The sequence below is a fragment of the Bubalus kerabau genome, chromosome 5, assembly GCF_029407905.1.
Source record: "Bubalus kerabau isolate K-KA32 ecotype Philippines breed swamp buffalo chromosome 5, PCC_UOA_SB_1v2, whole genome shotgun sequence".
NCBI classification, from domain to species: Eukaryota; Metazoa; Chordata; class Mammalia; order Artiodactyla; family Bovidae; genus Bubalus; species Bubalus kerabau.
This window is the reverse complement of record NC_073628.1, coordinates 40,198,897-40,217,061: the sequence shown is the minus strand read 5'-3', so window position 1 is coordinate 40,217,061 and position 18,165 is coordinate 40,198,897. Positions and strand designations below refer to the sequence as shown.

The 18,165-nt window shown below is 40.6% G+C and overlaps 1 protein-coding gene across 12 annotated transcripts in view; it reads left to right on the top strand.

Annotated features, from left to right (window-relative positions):
* Positions 1-18,165, top strand: part of DLG2 (discs large MAGUK scaffold protein 2) — a 1,420,652-nt gene that overhangs the window by 1,342,085 nt on the left and 60,402 nt on the right. For all 12 annotated transcript variants that reach the window (XM_055581486.1, XM_055581487.1, XM_055581488.1 and 9 more), the window contains one exon: positions 6,562-6,637. In XM_055581486.1, coding sequence (XP_055437461.1) covers positions 6,562-6,637 — 76 coding nt within the window. The remainder of the gene's footprint in view (positions 1-6,561; positions 6,638-18,165) is intronic.

Here is an 18,165-nt window from a genome sequence, read left to right as displayed (position 1 = left end):
CCATGCTGGCCTGGAGAAGAAGTGTGTCTCATGACTCTAATGTTGACATTTGCATTCTTGCTCATAAAGGGTGCAGTACTGTCCATCTCATCTGTGTGTGTGTGTGTTTATGGCTGTAAATGAATTTCTATTAAATTTTCTCCTTAGGATGGTAACTCTTTCCAAAAATGTTACTATTATTGTTTTATGTGTTTATAAAAGTAACACATTTCATTGTAGAAAATGGGAAAATTAATCACTTATAATCATATCCCACAAAGCATTCTTGTGCACTTACCTTAATGCAACTTAAGATCTGTCATGAGCCTTCCCTAGGGCTGCTCTTTAATGCTTAGCTTCTAAAGGAGGCACTCTCATTTTATACTGCATTCAGCATCTTACAACTATAGCTCAGAATAAATGGTTGCTGGTACGCATATGATTTATTATTAGATTAGGGTTATTTTTTTCAATCCTTAATTCCTCTCTGGCCCCTTTTCAGTTAGAGGCCAGAGAGGAATTATAGTTCAGCTCCTAGAGCCAGTTTGGAAGAATTTCATAATGGATAACATCAGTGTATGACTTTACCCTTTATAAAAATGTACTCTATTGATGATTCCATTTAATCCTTTCAATGAAACCGTAAGATGAAGAGTATGAAAATCACTGCCTTTTCCCTCTCTCCTTTTTGAAGTTGGTAAATAAATTTTATTTAAATAAATGTTCCTTGAACATGCTAGACACTGTTGTAAGCCCTTTACAATTAATTAACTTATTTAAACCTCATTACAACCCTATGGGGAACGTAATATAATTATCCTCATTTTACAAACCAGGAGACTGAAGCAGAGAGAGGTTAATTTACTTGCCTGGAATTGCCCAGCTAATAAATGGCATAACTGGGATTTGATTCCAGGGTATCATGCTCTTAACTCATATGCAATTCCTGCCGCCCAACATTATAGAAAGAAGAACTGACAAGACTCAGTTGAGCAAGCACTGCATGAGCGCCGTCTGTGTGCCAAGTGCTGTCATCGGGTCACTGCCTGGAGCCGGTGTTTGTGGGACCAGCATGTAACTCTGGCACAGTTACACTGGTGAGGACAGGGGGCTATAGTGTAAATAAAGGTGCTGCCTTAGCTCCGGCTGCTGTGCCAGAACACCATTCACGGGGTGACTTGGACCATAGACATGTATATTTTGCAGTTCTGGAGTTCAAAATCCAGGCACTGGCCATTCAGCTTCCCAGAGACAGGACCTTCCTCCTAGTTTGCAGACAGTCCTCTTGCTATTTTCTCATGTGGCTGAGAGAGAGTGAGAGAGCTCTTTTCTCTCCTGTCTCTTCTTTTTGGCCACTAATCTGATTCATGAGGGCTCCACCCTCATGACCTTATTACCTCCCAGTGCCTCACCACCATAGACCACCACCCTGGGGATTGAGGCTTCAACATAGGAATTTTGTGTGGACACAAACATTCAGTCCATAGCAGGTACCAAGGGAAGTGGAAGGGCAGCAGACAGAGGAGTGAATTCCATATGATGATAGACCATGTATTGTGCTGGTGCTTTCAAATATAAGATTTTCTTTAATCTTCACAAAAGCTTCATAAGGAAACTGAAGACAGAGAAGTCAAGTAACTTCCCCAAGGATGCACAGTCAGCCACTGGCCTAGGTCTCTCTGTAGCGAAACCAGATGGCTTTTCACTACCCGAAAGGTATACCAGAAGCCCTTGACAAGAAGCTCTTATACGTTTCAAATACTGTACTAACCATTTTTAGTATTATTTAATATTCACCATAATTTTTCAAACCTGTCTTAATATCCTAATTTCACCAGTCTCATGAAACCTGAGATCCTAAGAGGTTAAGTGACCTACCCTAAGTCACAGAGCTAGTAGGTGGCAGATGGAGAATTCCAGTGCATATTTGTGTGATTTCTAAACCTGGGCTCTTAGCACAGAATCTCTCTTTCCTGAGTTTACATAGTTTCTGAAGTGCCAAACTGGGATGTGTTCCCCTGTTCCTTAACCCACGTCTCTATTCATTGCCGTGCAGTGCCTGGGCTCTCAGATGGCAGCTTGCAGCTAGCACTGAGGAAGTGTTCATTCACTTAGCTTCCCTGCAAGCCTGTGGCCAGTAACCTGTGCGGTGTTCCAGTCCTCCCTGCAGCGGGGCCTGGGGGGCACAGGCAGAGCGATGCCCAGCCCCAGATGCTGCTCTGACCATCCGGCGCTGCAGGCCTGCCCTCATTGTGTCTTTGGCGGGAACCTGAAAACGCCAGATGGGAGATGGGTAAGAGGACAGAGGAAGACAGTTGGGCTCATTAAAGCATGGCCATGTGGTGCTCTCTGGAGATGCTGGATGTCAGAACTGATTGCTCAAATTTTGCCATCCAGTTTAAGTTCTCAGTATTTTGGTCAGTGACCAAACCAGGGCGGAGGGGATTATTTCTGCTTAAACAATCTAATTAATTGCTTGCCTCTTGAGTGTGAGAGAAGTATGTCAGTCCTTCTCATCACGAGTCAGTCTTTCCACACAGGTGACCCACCAATTCCTTAGGTAAAGATCTATGGTTCTTAACATCATGTATTTCTGCCCAAGGAGTCTCACTTAGTAGAACAGTACATAGATTCCTACCAAGGGAAAAAGTCAGGAAATGGTCAGCAATTTTTTTTCAGAAACACTGGTTGTTTGGGCAAGTCACTTCAACTCTCTGAGCCTTAGGTGTCACATCCAGGTCAAGAACCAGTAAGCCTCTTCGATGATTCTTTCATTCATTTACCAACAAAGATTAAGCACCTGCTATCTGCCCAGCTTCATCTTAAACCCTGGATTATCGTGCCGATTATAGATAAGATAGGTAAGGTGGTTAGCGTGCATCTAATACTTTTGTGCTTACTCGAATGATATACATTTTCCTTTCTCCAAATTTTGAGCTTCTGATGCTCAGAAAAGCACAGTATTATGTAGGGACCTATCTCTCATCCCTAACTGATCTTGGGAATGAACTGTCCACATGCATCCCAAGAAGCACTAGGAGAGAGGACAGGGCTGAGGCAAGTGAGGAAAAAAGATAAGCCACACCCCTTGCTACCCAGGAGAAAAGATTTGCAGAGACCCCCAAGAAGCCATTAGCGTGGGCCTCTGGGATGGAAAAACACAACTAGGGTTGGGGATGCAATAAATGTGAAAAGACTGCTGAGGAGAGAAATCAATCCAGTGTTTGTGCTGTCAGATTGCAAACAGACATCTAGCTAACCTGAATTTCAGTGCTAAAAGCAAATTTATTCTGAGTTTTGAGGCCAGCCTGTCAAAACAGGTATTATGTCAGTGACTCAATGCTTGAATTTGGTTATGGTTTATTTAATTCAGGACAATCGGGATTTGGGATGCAAAGAAGGAGGATGGTTATCATTTGTGAGAAAATAGGCCCTGACTCCAGAGAAGGCAATGGCACCCCACTCCAGTACTGTTGCCTGGAAAATCCCATGGACGGAGGAGCCTGGTGGGCTGCAGTCCATGGGGTCGCTAAGAGTCGGACACGACTGAGCAACTTCACTTTCACTTTCCACTTTCATGCAAAGGAAATGGCAACCCACTCCAGTGTTCTTGCCTGGAGAATCCCATGGATGGAGAAGCCTGGTAGGCAGCAGTCTATGGGGTCACACAGAGTCGGACATGACTGAAGCGACTTAGCAGCAGCAGCAGCAGCAGCAGGCCCTGACTCCTAAGGAACTATATTGGTCATGAATTGTGGGTGACCCTCTACAGTCTCTCACTGGGTAAGGGCGGTGTAGAAGGTCCTTAAATACTGTTTCCCAAACAGAATGCATGTGGTCAGACACTGTTTCTACCACTTTCTAATTTATGAAGCTTTGAGTCTTAGCTTTTCCAGCCATAAAATGGGACTGAGAATACCACACTTGGTTATTGTTAGGGCCAAATGAACGATGTAAATATGAAGGCCTTTTTCATTAATAATAATATGTTAAAATTTCAGTTACCACTTATATCATCATCTTTATTATTCATGAAACTTCCAACCCAAGTAGAAATCAGAGCTTTCCAATTTCCTTCTTGAGTGAACCAAAATCTGCCACTCCTACAATAAGGCTTTAATTTTTTCTTTTTTTTAAATTTTTTGTTGCTTGTTTGAAGATCAGTAATAAACCATATCACACATTAGTTGTGTTTGTGTGTGTGTCTGCCTGTTCATCTGACTTAGTCTCAGCAACTCGTTTTAAGTGATGAACCACTAAGGTGGCCTAATAGAAACATTTCGGAAGGAACATGGGAGGCATGAACTTAGAAACCAAGGGGGAAATGTTAGAATGCTCTGTCTAAGCAGTTCTTAGAAGAGAATATTGAGTTCAGCCTCATTTATGTTTGGGGCCCATGTGAGCTCTCTCACTTTATGCAGAATTTATTTTCATAGACTAATCAAGTAACCATGTACTCTCTGCGTGTCATTCTGGCATCCCCTGATGGACTGGTGTTTCCCATAAGTAGGCTAGGAGAAGGTCGGGGTGTAACAGCAATTTCAGAAGGGCCCAAAGAGATGAATACCAATTCGCATTTGCACTTGGATTAAAGCTGAGAAAAGCTGAAAAAGCTCAGAGCAGACATTTTCACAGTGAGCATCTTTGCACTTTGCTACTTACCTTATGTGAAGTCTTCCTTGCTCTCCTCTCAACTGTTGTATGTTGGGCGCAGGTCAAAACTCTCGGTGGAACATACTGCTTTAATATCTGAGGTTAGATTTGAAGAATTTTGCTCATCTGTTTCCACTCAAATAATTCTACTCTCATACCAAAATAAATATATTCTGAAACTCCATTCTGTAACTATAGAAACCCCGATCTTCAATGTGTTTCAGCTGGAAACACAAAATAACTCTCAAAGAGAAGTATGTTGTTAATTATTGATCTATGAATAGCTTAGATTTCATAAACCCTTAAAGTTTCTGTAGATTCAGGGGTTTTTCCTCTCTTTTTTTCTTTCCCCATTTTTGAAATTAGACCTAGCCACATTTAAAGAGTGATGCTAAAATTGCTAAACAGTGCAATTAATATTAATTTAGTTCAGCTGTTAAAATTTACTGAGGCCTTGCTGTAATACTCTGAGTCATATGTGGACTTGCCCTCAAGGAACATGGAGCCTTTTATGTGCAACTCAAAAATAAACAGCACAGAAGGAAACAAGAGATAACAGCAACAAAGACAAACAGACAAGTGTTGTGGGGCTTGGAGGACAGAACGATCATGTCTAATTAGAGAGGCTCAAAAAAAAAAAAATCGGAGAAATATTTAGCTTCTCATTTCAACTCCATCTTCCAAATAGACACAAGACCTGCCAACTTTATTTTATTAATGTTTCTCAAACTCTTCCCTCTCCTCCACTTCATTATCACTCCTCATCATTTCGTGCTGGATTATGGCAATAGCTTCTTAACAGGCTTCCTGCTTCCCACTGTTCCTTCCCTCCTCCAATCCATCATCCTCCTCCCCCAGAGTCACTTATTTAAAATACTAGTCTAGTCTTTCGTTTCTTGGCTTTATAGCCTCATATAAGTTGCAAGGACTCCCCAGGGGAAAGCCCCATGTCCTTAGTGTAGAGGGATCCCCTCTATATTATAAAGGAGGCCCCGCCACCTCCCCAGCCTCATGTCCCTGTGCTGTAGGTACACTGTATCAGAATCTTCCTGCAATCTTTAGCTTGACTATAACTTCAGGTCATGGTACATGTTGTTCCTCCCTTCTGTCTGGGAGATTCTCCTTGAACTTTTCCCACTGACAAGCTCTCTCTCACCATTTAAGTCTCACAGAAATGTACTCCTTCTCCAAGAAGCCCTCCCCATTGCTTTCCACTCCTATCACCCTCCAATGAGATAGATAGATGTGCCCACTCACCTTGCTATCAGCAGTCTTATTGTGCAGTAGTATCTGTCTTTTTATGCCTCTGTCCCCTCCAAGAAGACATTACTATGCCTTCACTGAAGTCGTGCTTTTTAATTTTTTTTTCCCCCAACACCTTACTTGATACAGGGTAGGCTTTCAATAAGTGCTTGATGAATGAATGAAGGTAAAATAACAAAAACTGCAGAGATGGCAGCAGAAGGACACTGGGCAAAGGAAAAGTTCAAGATTATAACATATTTGGTTTGAAGTAAAACTAAACACCCCAGCTTTCTTAAAGAGAAGGAAAGGAAAAGGACGCAAACAGAAAAGGATATTAGGAGAGGAGAGTTTACTTGGCCTCCACTTTAGGGGTTCATGTCTGTGGACTGTGATTTCTTGAAGTAGATTCTGATTGATTCAGGCATTTAAATAGCAAATATTAGGTTTTTATTCCTTCCAAATATGTGACGATTCAGTACATGTAACACAAAAATTGCAACAGATGTGTTAGCAGCTTAGAGATGTTATACCAAGACTTTTTATACTAACAAAGAAACAGAAATATTTTAAAACATTTTCTTTTATCTGAAGGATAAGAAGAAGAGGTATTCTTCATTGGATAAGGAATTTAAAATCATAAATGCCTTGCCATGTGATACACTCTTTATTTTCCATTTTCCTTAGGGTGGAAAGAAAGGAACGTGCCCGATTGAAGACAGTGAAGTTTAATGCAAAACCTGGAGTGATTGATTCAAAAGGGGTAGGTACAAAATAATTGAAACATTAAGTTCTCTAGGTTGCCATGGATTTAACTAAAATTAGCATGTAAGCTTTCAGTAACAGACAGATTATGGAGCTACAAGACAGTAGATCACTGTTAAAAATGTTTTGCTAAAAGCCATGACGTGATTTCTGATGAAATAGATCTATAATAAATATACTAAATATTGGGGGTAAAGCTGCTAGTGATCAGCAGAAATGATGTATTATAAAGGTGATATAATGACTGTAGTGAAGAAGAAAAAAGATAGTTTGGGTATTTTTATTTCTCTAACTTTTTTCTTTAAAAAAAAAAAAACATTTTCAAAGGCTAGATTCTATAAAAGATGCCTGCTCATCATAAGATGTATCTAATCCTTTACACATTATAAATCAGGACAGTGGTCATAGAAATATACAGATGGATCATCTAAGTGAATACGTGGATTGTTGTGACAGACATAGAAAAGAAGAAAATTAACAAGTGAAATTTAGGGTTGTGCAACCATCAGCACAGTCAACTGTAGAATATTTCATCACCCCATAAAGAAATCCGGCAGCAGCCACTTCCCTCTCCCCGGCCCTCTGACCTAGCCCTAGGGGACCACTAATCTACTCTGTCTCCATAGGTTCGCCTGTTCTGTATAGTTCATACAGGTGGCATTACATACTGTGTGGTCTTTTGTGACTGCTTCTTTCACTTTACATAAGGTTCTCAAAGTGCCTCTATGTTGTAGCATATATAAGCACTTCTTTTCTTTTCATTGCCCAACAATATTCCATTGTATGGATATACCCATCTAAATGTATCCATGAAGCAGTTGGTGGAAATTTGTGTTGTTTCCACTCGGGGGCAATTATGAATAATGCTGCTATCAACATTTGTGTATGGATTTTTATATAGAAATATACTCTTACTTCCATTGGGCATGTACTTAGGAGTGGAATTCCTGGGTCATATGATAACTCTGTGTTTAACATTCTGGGGAACTGCCAGACTGTTTCCAAGGCGACTATAACATTCCGCATTCTCACCATCAGTGTTTGAGGGTTCCAGTTTCTCTCCATCCTTGCCAGCACTTGTTATTATACGTCTTTCTGCTTATAGTCCTCCTGTTTGATCTGAAGTGGTATCTCATTGTGGTTGTGATTTTTTATTTCCCTAATTACCACTGGTATTAAACATCTTTTCATGTGCTTATTGACCAGTTGTATATCTTCTTTGGAGAAGTGTCTTTTCGGGTCCTTTGCTCATTTTTAAAATGGCATTCCTTTGTTGTTGCTGAGCTGTAGAAGTTCTTTGTATATTCCAAATATTAATCTCTTATTAACTATACATTTTCCAAATATTTTCTCCCATTCTATGAGTTGTCTGTCTTCAGAATGTCTTTTGGTGCACAAAATTTTTTGATTTTGATAGAGTTCAATTTACCTATTTTTTCTTTTGCTACTTTCTTTGGTATTATATCTAAAAAACCAAGGCCATGAAGATGTCCATATTTTCTTCTGAGTTTTATACTTTTAGCTGTTACATTTAGGTTGATCCATTTTGCATCAGTTATTGTGTATGATATGAAGTAGGATTGTAATTTCATTCTTTTGCACATGAATTGTTTTCTTAGTTTTATTTTTTGATAGTTCATTGCAAGTATATAGAAATGTAATTATTGTGTATATCAACCTTATACCTTGCTACCTTGCTGAATCCATTTATTAATTGTAATAGCTTTTTGGTGGATTCCTCAGGATTTTCTATGTACAAGGTCATATTATATGTAAAAAGAGAGTTTTACTTCTTTTTTTTCAATCTAGGTGACTTTTATTTCTTTATCATAACTGATTGCCTTGGCTAGAACTTCCTGTATAGTTTGTATGAAAGTAGCAAACTGTTCTATTCCTGACCTTAAGGGGAAAGCATTTAATCTTTCCTGTTGTATGATGTAAGTTGTGGGTTGTAAAGTTTTTGTTAATCTATTTTTAAGTGATAATACAAGAATCGTATTGCTGTATTGTAAAATACCTTTCCGCACCTTCTGCTTTTCCATTCTCTTTCTCTTCATATCCTTTCCTTTACTTTGCTGTCCTAACATTTTTGACTTGTGAGCATCACGCAGAACCACAAATTTAGGTCAACATTTGTCACCATGAAAGCAAAAAGAAAAGCTATCATTTCTCAGGACTTTTGAGCCCTAAACCACAACACTGCCCTTTGTATTTTTAAGCAGAAGTTTCACTGGGCAGCCCAGTCATTGACATAATGATTTTCATTCCCCTAATACATTCTGGTGAAATGGAATTTATTTAAACATGATGTCACTCTAAAAAATAGTGAGGGAATATGTCATCATGCATGGAAATCTTTCAAACAAATACTGTCTCCATACAAAGGGGTAAGATTTTTCAGTGATTCTTGGTGAGAATTTTAGGATAGATTTCCTGTTTGTTTCATATATATAGTTGGGTATATATCAAAGAATTTTCATTGAATACCTACCATGTGCCAGACACAGGATTAGAACTCGTGAAAGATACAAAGATAGCACAGGCCCTTCCCCTTAAGAGCTTATAACATCAGTGAGAGCACAGATGCCTTTTTAATAAGGACAAAACTTGTGTGTTGTGTTTTTTTAATCATACTGTTGAATACGATTAGGTACGAGCCAATTAATAGAATATAAATCTTAGGACTTGAGTGGCTATTGAAGGAGAAGCAGTGATCACGTGGAAAGGGAAACCCTGAACTGAAAGTCATGAGAATCAGGTACCTGAGTTCTGGTGTCAGTTTATTACTGAGTCATCACTGCTCTTTGGACCTCATTAGCAAAGTAGCGGCTTTGAACTATATCAGGGATGTCAAAGAAGTTTCACCTCCTATATACACTGATGAATTGATGTCTCTAACTAGAAAATGTGTTGAAAATGATTCTAAGGCCATATATGATCTCAGCACCTAACACACTATTGGGAATTGTTCTCTGCTTGAGATCCCTGGATTCAGTGATTTTTAAGGTGCCTTCCAGCAGTAATTCTCCATGAGCCTATTAATTAAGAAACAATAAACCACAGTTTTCCAAGTCCCCACAAAAATAGTACATCAATGAGAAGATTCTCATCCTGAAGTAGAACATAAAGGACAGTAAGAGAAAGACAGGACAATTAAGACTGAAGAACGGACAGACCCACTCTCCAGTGGAGAGTTAAGAAAGTCAGGAGATGCCATTCACTTTGAGCCTTGGACAAAAACTACAGAAATTAGTCATTATTACAGAGGCCTCAGTCTCTTGAGACCCAGGGGTAAATGCAACATAAACTGAAAAGGAAAACTATTTGAAATGAGAAAGAGGATGGGATATTTATGTAACATTATCATTAGTTGGTATCGACAGAACATTGTGAATTGTTGGGGATTCAGAGTGAAAGCCATGGGGACTTCTCTGGCAGTCCAGTGATTGGGACTCCACGCTTCCAATGCAAGAGGCATGTGTTTGATACCTGGTGGGCTAACTAAGATCCCACATGCCATACGGTGTGGCCAAAGCATTTTTTAAAAAAGTTTTTTAAACAGAGTGAAAGCTGTGGCCACTGCCCTGGAGGATCTTAGAATCAATTAGTATGTGTAAAATGGGCTGTGACAAGAGCCTTATTAATAGTGTGTACAAGAGCTATGGGGATTCAACTTCATGGATGTGAGAATGACTAGAGAGCACTTCATAAAAGAAGAACTTAGAGTGCTTGAGTTACTTTTCTTCAATTATGAATTGAGGAATTATGAATATAGGAATTATGAATGAATAATTAAACATTCATTAATGTTTGAAAATTGAGTTCTACAAAACATTAGGTACTAGGCTAGGTGCCTCATGGGGCAGCCAGATGATTAAAAAGACAAAGTCTTTCCTACTTTAGAGCTCACAGAAAAGATATATAAGCAAGCAAACAATGGCAACACAATATCACTGATGATCCCTGTGTGTGTGTGTGTGTGTGTGTGTGTGTGTGTGCGCGCGCACGCACATGCTCAGTCACTTAGTTGTTTCCGACTCTTTGCAGGCCCATGGACTGTAGCCCACCAGGCTCCTCTGTCCATGGGATTTTCCAGGCAAGAATACTGGAGTGGGTTGCCGCTTCCTCCTCCAGGGGATCTTCCCAACCCAGAGCTCGAACTCCTGTCTCTTGCTTCTCCTGCATTAGCAGGTGGATTCTTTACCACTATTGCCACCTGGGAAGCCCAAATTTAGCGAATCAATCTCTATTTTAAATACCAGGAGATTGTGCCTCAGAAAGATTAACTAATTTACCTAAGATCACACAGTAAGTACAAAAGTCAGGTTTAAATTCAATTTATTTTGACAGTAGACCATTTGCCTTTCTCATTTCTTCATACTATCCTTTCTTTTCTTGAAAGTCAGAAGAAGGAGAGAGCTACTAATTATGACTTGGATAAGGGAGAAGGCTTCAAAGAGAAGGTACTATTTGAGTGAGATTTTGAAGTTTGAGTAAGAGTTTGCCACACATAGGAAATAGCACGAACATGAAGGTGGAAAGTGTAGGCATTTTGGAGTAAGACCTTGCAGATCAGAGACTCCAGATGGATGGTGAGGATGGTGTGGTGGGAGTTTTGGCTAGTGGGGCTGACCAGGAAGATCTGGAAGGTTGGGAAGTTTGTGTGAAAAGTCTGGCTATGAGCTTTGAAGCTTACTGAGTTTGGAGAGTATCCATGAGGAAATCTGAGGCTCTCCATTCCTAAATGCCCATTTGCTACAAAAGAAATACCACGTGTCTTCATGAGGTCTGTGTCTACACATGGAAAAACAAGAGGACCATTGTGACGGTAATCCAGATAATTCCAGCCTACCCATAACCGGGCTCAAAGTGGCCATCAGTTTGAATAGATCTGCTTGAGAACCACCTCAGTTCCCCAGATCTCAGTGCACCCAAGCTTTCCTGAGAATGTCAGTTAAATTTCTAATGCATCTCTGTTCAAACTAGCCTCTGGTGAAAACTTAATCACCACCTTAATTTCTTTCACTGTTCTAACTTTTTATCAATTTTCTAATCAGCCATTCTATTATTTACTGAGACATTTAGTCTTCAGAATCAAGCTCTTTTTCCATTGAAAAGTCAGTGGTATTTAGTGATTTATGCTGTTTTGTTTAATTTTTATTTTAAAATCTCAATAATTTAAGGAAGGAAAATACATGTCTGAAAGAATATAAAAGAATTATTATTAACATTCTTACTAAATATCAGCAATGTGCAATTATAAGGGTCCCCTTTGCATTGTAAATCCTTTCTAAAATAAGATAGACTACAAATAAATGACTAGTCCTTTATCTACTGGCAGATACAAAACAGAAGTTAGAGATGTTCGTTATTCAAAGTGTCAATAGTAGGAGTACCATTGTAAAAACCTAGACAACTTACATCTATATCTCTTAATCAGCACAGCAAAACTTGAAGGGACATCATTTATTCCCTTTATAGATTTGAAGAAACTGAGGCTTGGTGAGGTGAATAAATCTGAACTCATGTCTAATTGATTCCAAAATCCTTAATCCATTTACTATAGCATAACTCTCTCCCTTATTAAGACCATGCCACACTTGTGCATTTTAAGCAAAATGAAGAAATAAATGGAATTGGGTTTAGCTTTGTCAAAAACTAATTTGGACAAAAACTTAAATTCTGAAAGGCGGAAGCTGATTTCTTGATGAAGTGCATCTTTGTGTATGAGAACTTTTCCGAAGGCAGCGTGGAGTCTGCACACTTTTCTCTGTTGTGGCCTACCAGAGTAAAATGAAGTCTTAGAAAACATGTTTATTCAGTTATTTAATAAACCTTTATTAGGTGCCTATATGGGCTTCCCAGGTGGCTCAGTGATAAAGAATCTGCCTGCCAATGCAGGAGATATGAGTTTGTTCCCTGGATTGGGAAGATCCCCTGGAGAAGGAAATGGCGACCCACCACGGTATTCTTGCCTGGGAAATCCCATGGACAGAGGAGCCTGGCCGGTTACAGTCCATGGAGTTGCGATGAGTCAGACATGACTCAGCAGCTAAACAACAACAACAAAGGTATTGTTGCCTATAAAAGGCAGCTTTCTGGGCGGCGTGGACCAAGAGGAGTTAGTCAGGTTGCTGCCCTAAAGGAGCAGAGCTACTGGGGGAAAGAATGGGTCCCCCCAGAGAGGAAGTAATTCATACCAAACAGGGGGTATGGGAAACTTGCTCTGAAGTTCAGGCTCCTCTGAACTTGATTCTGGCTTGGAAGCTGAAGGAATTTGAATTGGGGAGCCTTGAAGGATTAGTAAAATTTTCAAGGGATGGGCAGTGGCGTAGGAATAGGATACAGGACACATAGGAAGTAGAACATGGTTGCTTCCATTGCAAGAAGCAGTTAGTGAAGAATGAAAGGCCTCAGAACTGCAGAGTGACTCAAGTCAGTTGTAGTGCCTTATATTTTCCAGGAAACTTGCACTTTATCCTGTAGACAGTGAAGAATTTTAATGGTTGTGTGCCGGGGTCCAGCCCCGGCTGATCCAGGGTATTCGAAGCGGGGACGGCGTCGGCGACCTATTTAATTATTTATTCATCAAAGATATAAAGAGTAATAGAATAAGGATAGCTCAGTGAGGAAATTCAGTGGAAAAAAGCGGCAGAAATAAGGATAGCTCAGTAGGAAAATTCAGTAGAGAAAAGAAGCTGAGTGGCTTGGTTTACGCGGAAAATCAATATAACCCGTGACACCAGGTTAGCTCTGACCACGGAGGCCGCAGGCGCCCTCTCGAATAGCGGAAGGTGCCCCACCTTAGACACCCTCTCGAGTGGGTCTTAGAAGCCCAGGCAAATAAATGGTCGCAGAGGACATCCGCGCTCCAGATGGACGCTCAGCCGGAAGTTAAAGGGAAGAATGACATGGGGAGACCAAGTTTCAGAGAACAAGGCCCGCACTTTATTTTCCAAAGTAGTTTTTATACCTAAAGGTATGCATAGAGGATAATGGGGGAAGGGGTAGAGCCATGCAGCAAGCCAGGCTTTCTTCCTTATCATATGCAAAAGTTCAGGTGATTGACATCATCTTCTGGCCAGGAGGCCTGTTAACATTTTAAGAAACTTATCTTTCTCTAAAGGTGATTATTCCAAAGTCAGGCGCCAGCCTTCCAAAAAGCATTGGACAAAGCGGCATTTTACATTTCTATACACCCATTATATCAATCAATACACTGCCAAGGACACAGTAGGTAAGGAGTATGGAGACTTAGCAACAAACATTGGCCCAACAAGTGAAAAACCCTTCACCAATACATTTTCTAATCAATCTTTTAACTACTCAAAGGAATCTGTGTTTAGGCAGTTTAGAACATCTCCTGCCTCTCACAGTTGGGAGGCTCTGAACAATCACATGTGGCCGGAAAAACCCATTCAGGCAGGCTAGAGGATTTCCAAAGGAGTTTGTAGGTTGAAACACTGTCACATCCAGGAATTATTAACTGGAGCTGTAAGCTAACTCTTTTTTCAGAGAGAGGTAGTGGGGGACAGCCCCCCGTAAAGTCAGAGGTGTAGGTGAAAGCACAAAGCAGAAAGTAGGCAGACTCTGGTTTTGGGGGTAGATGCTCGAGAATTTCCAGGGGGACTCCTGAGGCTCGATCCCGCCTTTGCGTATGCCGAGCCTCCTTCCTCATGACCTTTGTCATGGGCGGAGTTCCTCACGCTGACTCCCAGCAGTGATAGAATTCCAGTTGAGCTATTACAGATCCTCACTCAATATGTAATATGCACTCAATATGCAATATGCCGGCTCCCGGCAGTTGTGACCACACCCAACCTAGTGATTTTCTCTGATTTTCCACCCTTAATATACCTGAATTGCTGCCCAAACATCACTCCCACTCAGACCTCCAAACTTACTCGTCTTTGGGACCCTAGCACAATGTCTACCAGACACATACTGGCTTCTCCTTCCACCCTGTTTAGAGGAAAGGTAAGTGAATGATCAAAAGTAAGTTTCCAAGAGATCAGTCTGTCAACCATGGGAAAGACAGATTGGAGGGGAGAGAGACCAGCGGTGGGAGATATTGAGATAACTAAAGCAGTATTCTGGGTGTGAGATTCTGAAAATCTGAATTTAAAACAGTGAAGAAAGGAAAGGAGAAGAGTGTGGCTGAAGAGATCGAAGAGGACCATCATCCTTGGACAGCTGACCTAATATTCTGTGTCCTTTTCTAAAGCCTTGAGCTCCTTTTCAGAGGGGATGTTGACTGGGAGAGATGGGTTGTTGTTGTTACTCAGTCTCTAAGTCTTGTTGACTCTTTGTGACCCCATGGACTGCAGCACACCAGGCTTCCCTGTTCATCATTATGTCCCAGAGTTTGCTCAAGCTCATGGCCATTGTGTCGATGATGCCATCCAACCATATTCTCCTCTGTTGCCCCTTCTCCTGCCCTCAATCTTTCCCAGCATCAGAGCTTTTTCCAGTGAGTCCTTCCAATGAATATTTAGGGTTGATTTCCTTAAGGATTGACTGGTTTGATCTCCTTGCAGTCCAAGGGACTTTCAAGAGTCTTCTCCAGAATCATAGTTCGAAATATTCAGTAGAGAGGGGTGGGGGCAAAGATCAAACTATTGGTGACAGAATCCTGGCAATCTCCCTGAATCAAACTGGAGCTGGCATTAAGAAGTCTCAGTTCTGTTTCATACCCTCTTGGAAATTTCCACACAGTCATTGGGTCCTACTATGTCATTTACAGATGAAGAAACTAAGAATCATTTTTCTGGAGCACACAGAGTTAGTAGCAGAGCCTGCCATCAAATCGTGTATCAGAAAAGTGACCTGACAGTGTTTTGTCAGCAATGTAGGAATTATGTTTGTTTCACCAGGATGAGTTATGAGGGTTGCTTTTGTAGCAGCTTCAAAGTGATATTTTGAGTTTCCAGGGAAAAGTCATTTCTACCCTCGAAAAATGGGGAAACTCCTTAATAGAGCTAGCTTTTGGATGGCCAGAGCCCAGGGAAGAGCTCAGATGTCCAGAGTGACCTAGGGATTCAGAGAGGTGGGGTGAAAGGAGAAGCATACCGCCTCATACTTGCCTTTTGGGAAGGCAACATTTCCCCTCAAAGTTCATAGACTCAGTAACGGCTGCCCCTCGAGTTGTTCATTATCACTCTCCTCCTCCAGGCCCTCTGTCAGCTTCCCGGTTGGACTTCCTGGCACTGGTCTTTCTCCTCTGATTCTTTCCCTGTACTGCATGCAGGGTGGTTTAACCAGGCTAACATTTTTATGTAAAGAACCAAAACAGGATTGTGTCCAGGAAATTCTGCAATCTCACCAGACCAGCCCAGTCTGGGAAGAGATGCCAACTCCCTACATTTTCCTTTGAACAGGATCATCACATTTGTCCAGACCTTGAGCTCCCATGTCCACTGAGAGCCATGTGATTCTCTGATTAAAGATACACAAGTGGCTTTTCTGCAGGTGGCTCTCAGAGGGGTCTACAGTTGAGTTTCATTCTCTGATATATGTAAGGAGGGTCCCTCTCTCAACCTTGAAAGCTGAACTCAACGAACATTTTTTAGTGAATAAATACTCATTTTACTTATTGCCCATAGGGTATTTATTTGTCAAGTTATTAATGAGGAAACTACTAGTGTATGGAATGGGATGGAGAATAAATCACGTTCCTTATATGCTTATTTCTTGGGTCACCTCCCTCCTAGCTCCAAAAACTACCATTGTTCAACCAACCAAGTTAATCTACAACCTTATGTTACCAAATTTAGTATACTTTACAACTGATAAAATCTGTCCACTACACATGTATGCATATTCATTTTTACAATATGTTTTAGTTTGTTCAGTTCTTTTACCTTAATTATATTTTTAAAACACTGTTTTTTGTGTTTTTTTTTGGTTTTGTATATGTTGACTCTTGAATGTGTTTGATCAACCTCATCCCCAGGAGGAAAAAGGTACAAAAGTTGTAAATCTTTCAAAATACTTTGAAATCCAATGTTATTTTCCCTGCCTGATTATATTAGGCTAACACTTTCACTTCAGGAATGTTGGAAGGAATATGGTAAATTGAAATATAATAAATTCACTTGCTCATGGCACTTTCTCCTCTCTGATGATTTCAGTTTTCAGTGTTTTAGGCTTTAGTTTAACAGACATTTGTTGAGGCTATACTGGGTGCCACATACCAATTTAGGCAATGAAAGTACACCATGAGTAGGACAGGGTTCTAGCCTTTAGGAATCAAAATATTCTGCAGGTGCTCAGTCGCCTCAGTCATGCCCAACTGCGACCCCATGGATTGTAGCCCGCCAGGCTCCTCTGTCCATGGGATTTTCCAGGCAAAAATACTGGAGTGGGTTGCCATGCCCTCCTCCAGGGGACCTTCCCCACCGAGGGATGGAACCCGCATCTCCTTCGGCTACTGCCTTGGCGTGAATACCACTGAGCCACCTGAGAAGCCCTATATTCTGCAGAGATAAACATGTAAGCACATGACAAATAGAATCTTCTAAGCTCTGAATGGGAAGTGAGGTCAAGCTACTATTTGAACTCAGATCTGGAATACTTAAGCCTCTCTTGAAGTGCTCAGGCAAGTTCTCAGTGGAGATAATGCCCCAACTGAGCCTTGAAGGATCAATAGAATCTAGTGTAAAAGGATAGAAAAACTCGTGGAAGCTGAGGGGAAGGCATCTAAAGACAGGAGGCAGCCCATTGTGTGCAGGGAAGCCAAAGAAGCTTTGTGTGACAAATACAGGAGCTTAAGCACAAAGTTACAGGTGTCAGCCAGGAAGGCCAGGAGGAAGTCAGGACTCAGATCTAACCCAGAGGGCAGTGGAAGGCTTTGGAGGATTTTAGAAAGGTTAGATTAGAACTTTAGCAGGTCACTCAATTTATTTTGGAATAAATTTCCAAAAGGCGGCAACGCTAGACAGTTGGAGTCTATTTTAATAATGGGTGAGATGGAGACAGCCTGAACTAGAACCACAGAGTAGCAACAGAAAGGAAAGAAGAGACCAGAAAATATTTAGCAGAAAAAAAGCCTAGGGCACCTACATCAGCATGAGCTGAGACTTAAAAATGGATGCCAAACCTCAAACCCAGCCCTGTGGACTCAGAATCTCTAGGGATAGAAGTTTCTAGTCTACAGGAACTTGAATAGAATTTGTATCCTATTGTTGTGTGAAAATTGTATAAATCTTAATTATGTTGAATTGGTTCATGGTGCTTTTCAGGTCTACTATATCCTTCTACTTCTCTGTATATTCAGTTAATTTTTGAGAGTTTTATATTGAAACTCCAACTAAAAATCTTAGTTTATCTACTTAAAAAATAATTGTAATAGAGTGAAACTATATGTAACTTTATTCTGTATTTTCCAAGTCTTGTGTAAATGTGTTATCATACTTTCAAAATGTAAAAAATAAAAAAGAAAGAGGAAAAAAAGAATCTCTAAGGATGGAGATCAGGAAAATTGCTTTTTACCAAACTCCCGGGAAAATTCCATAGACTTGCTAAAAT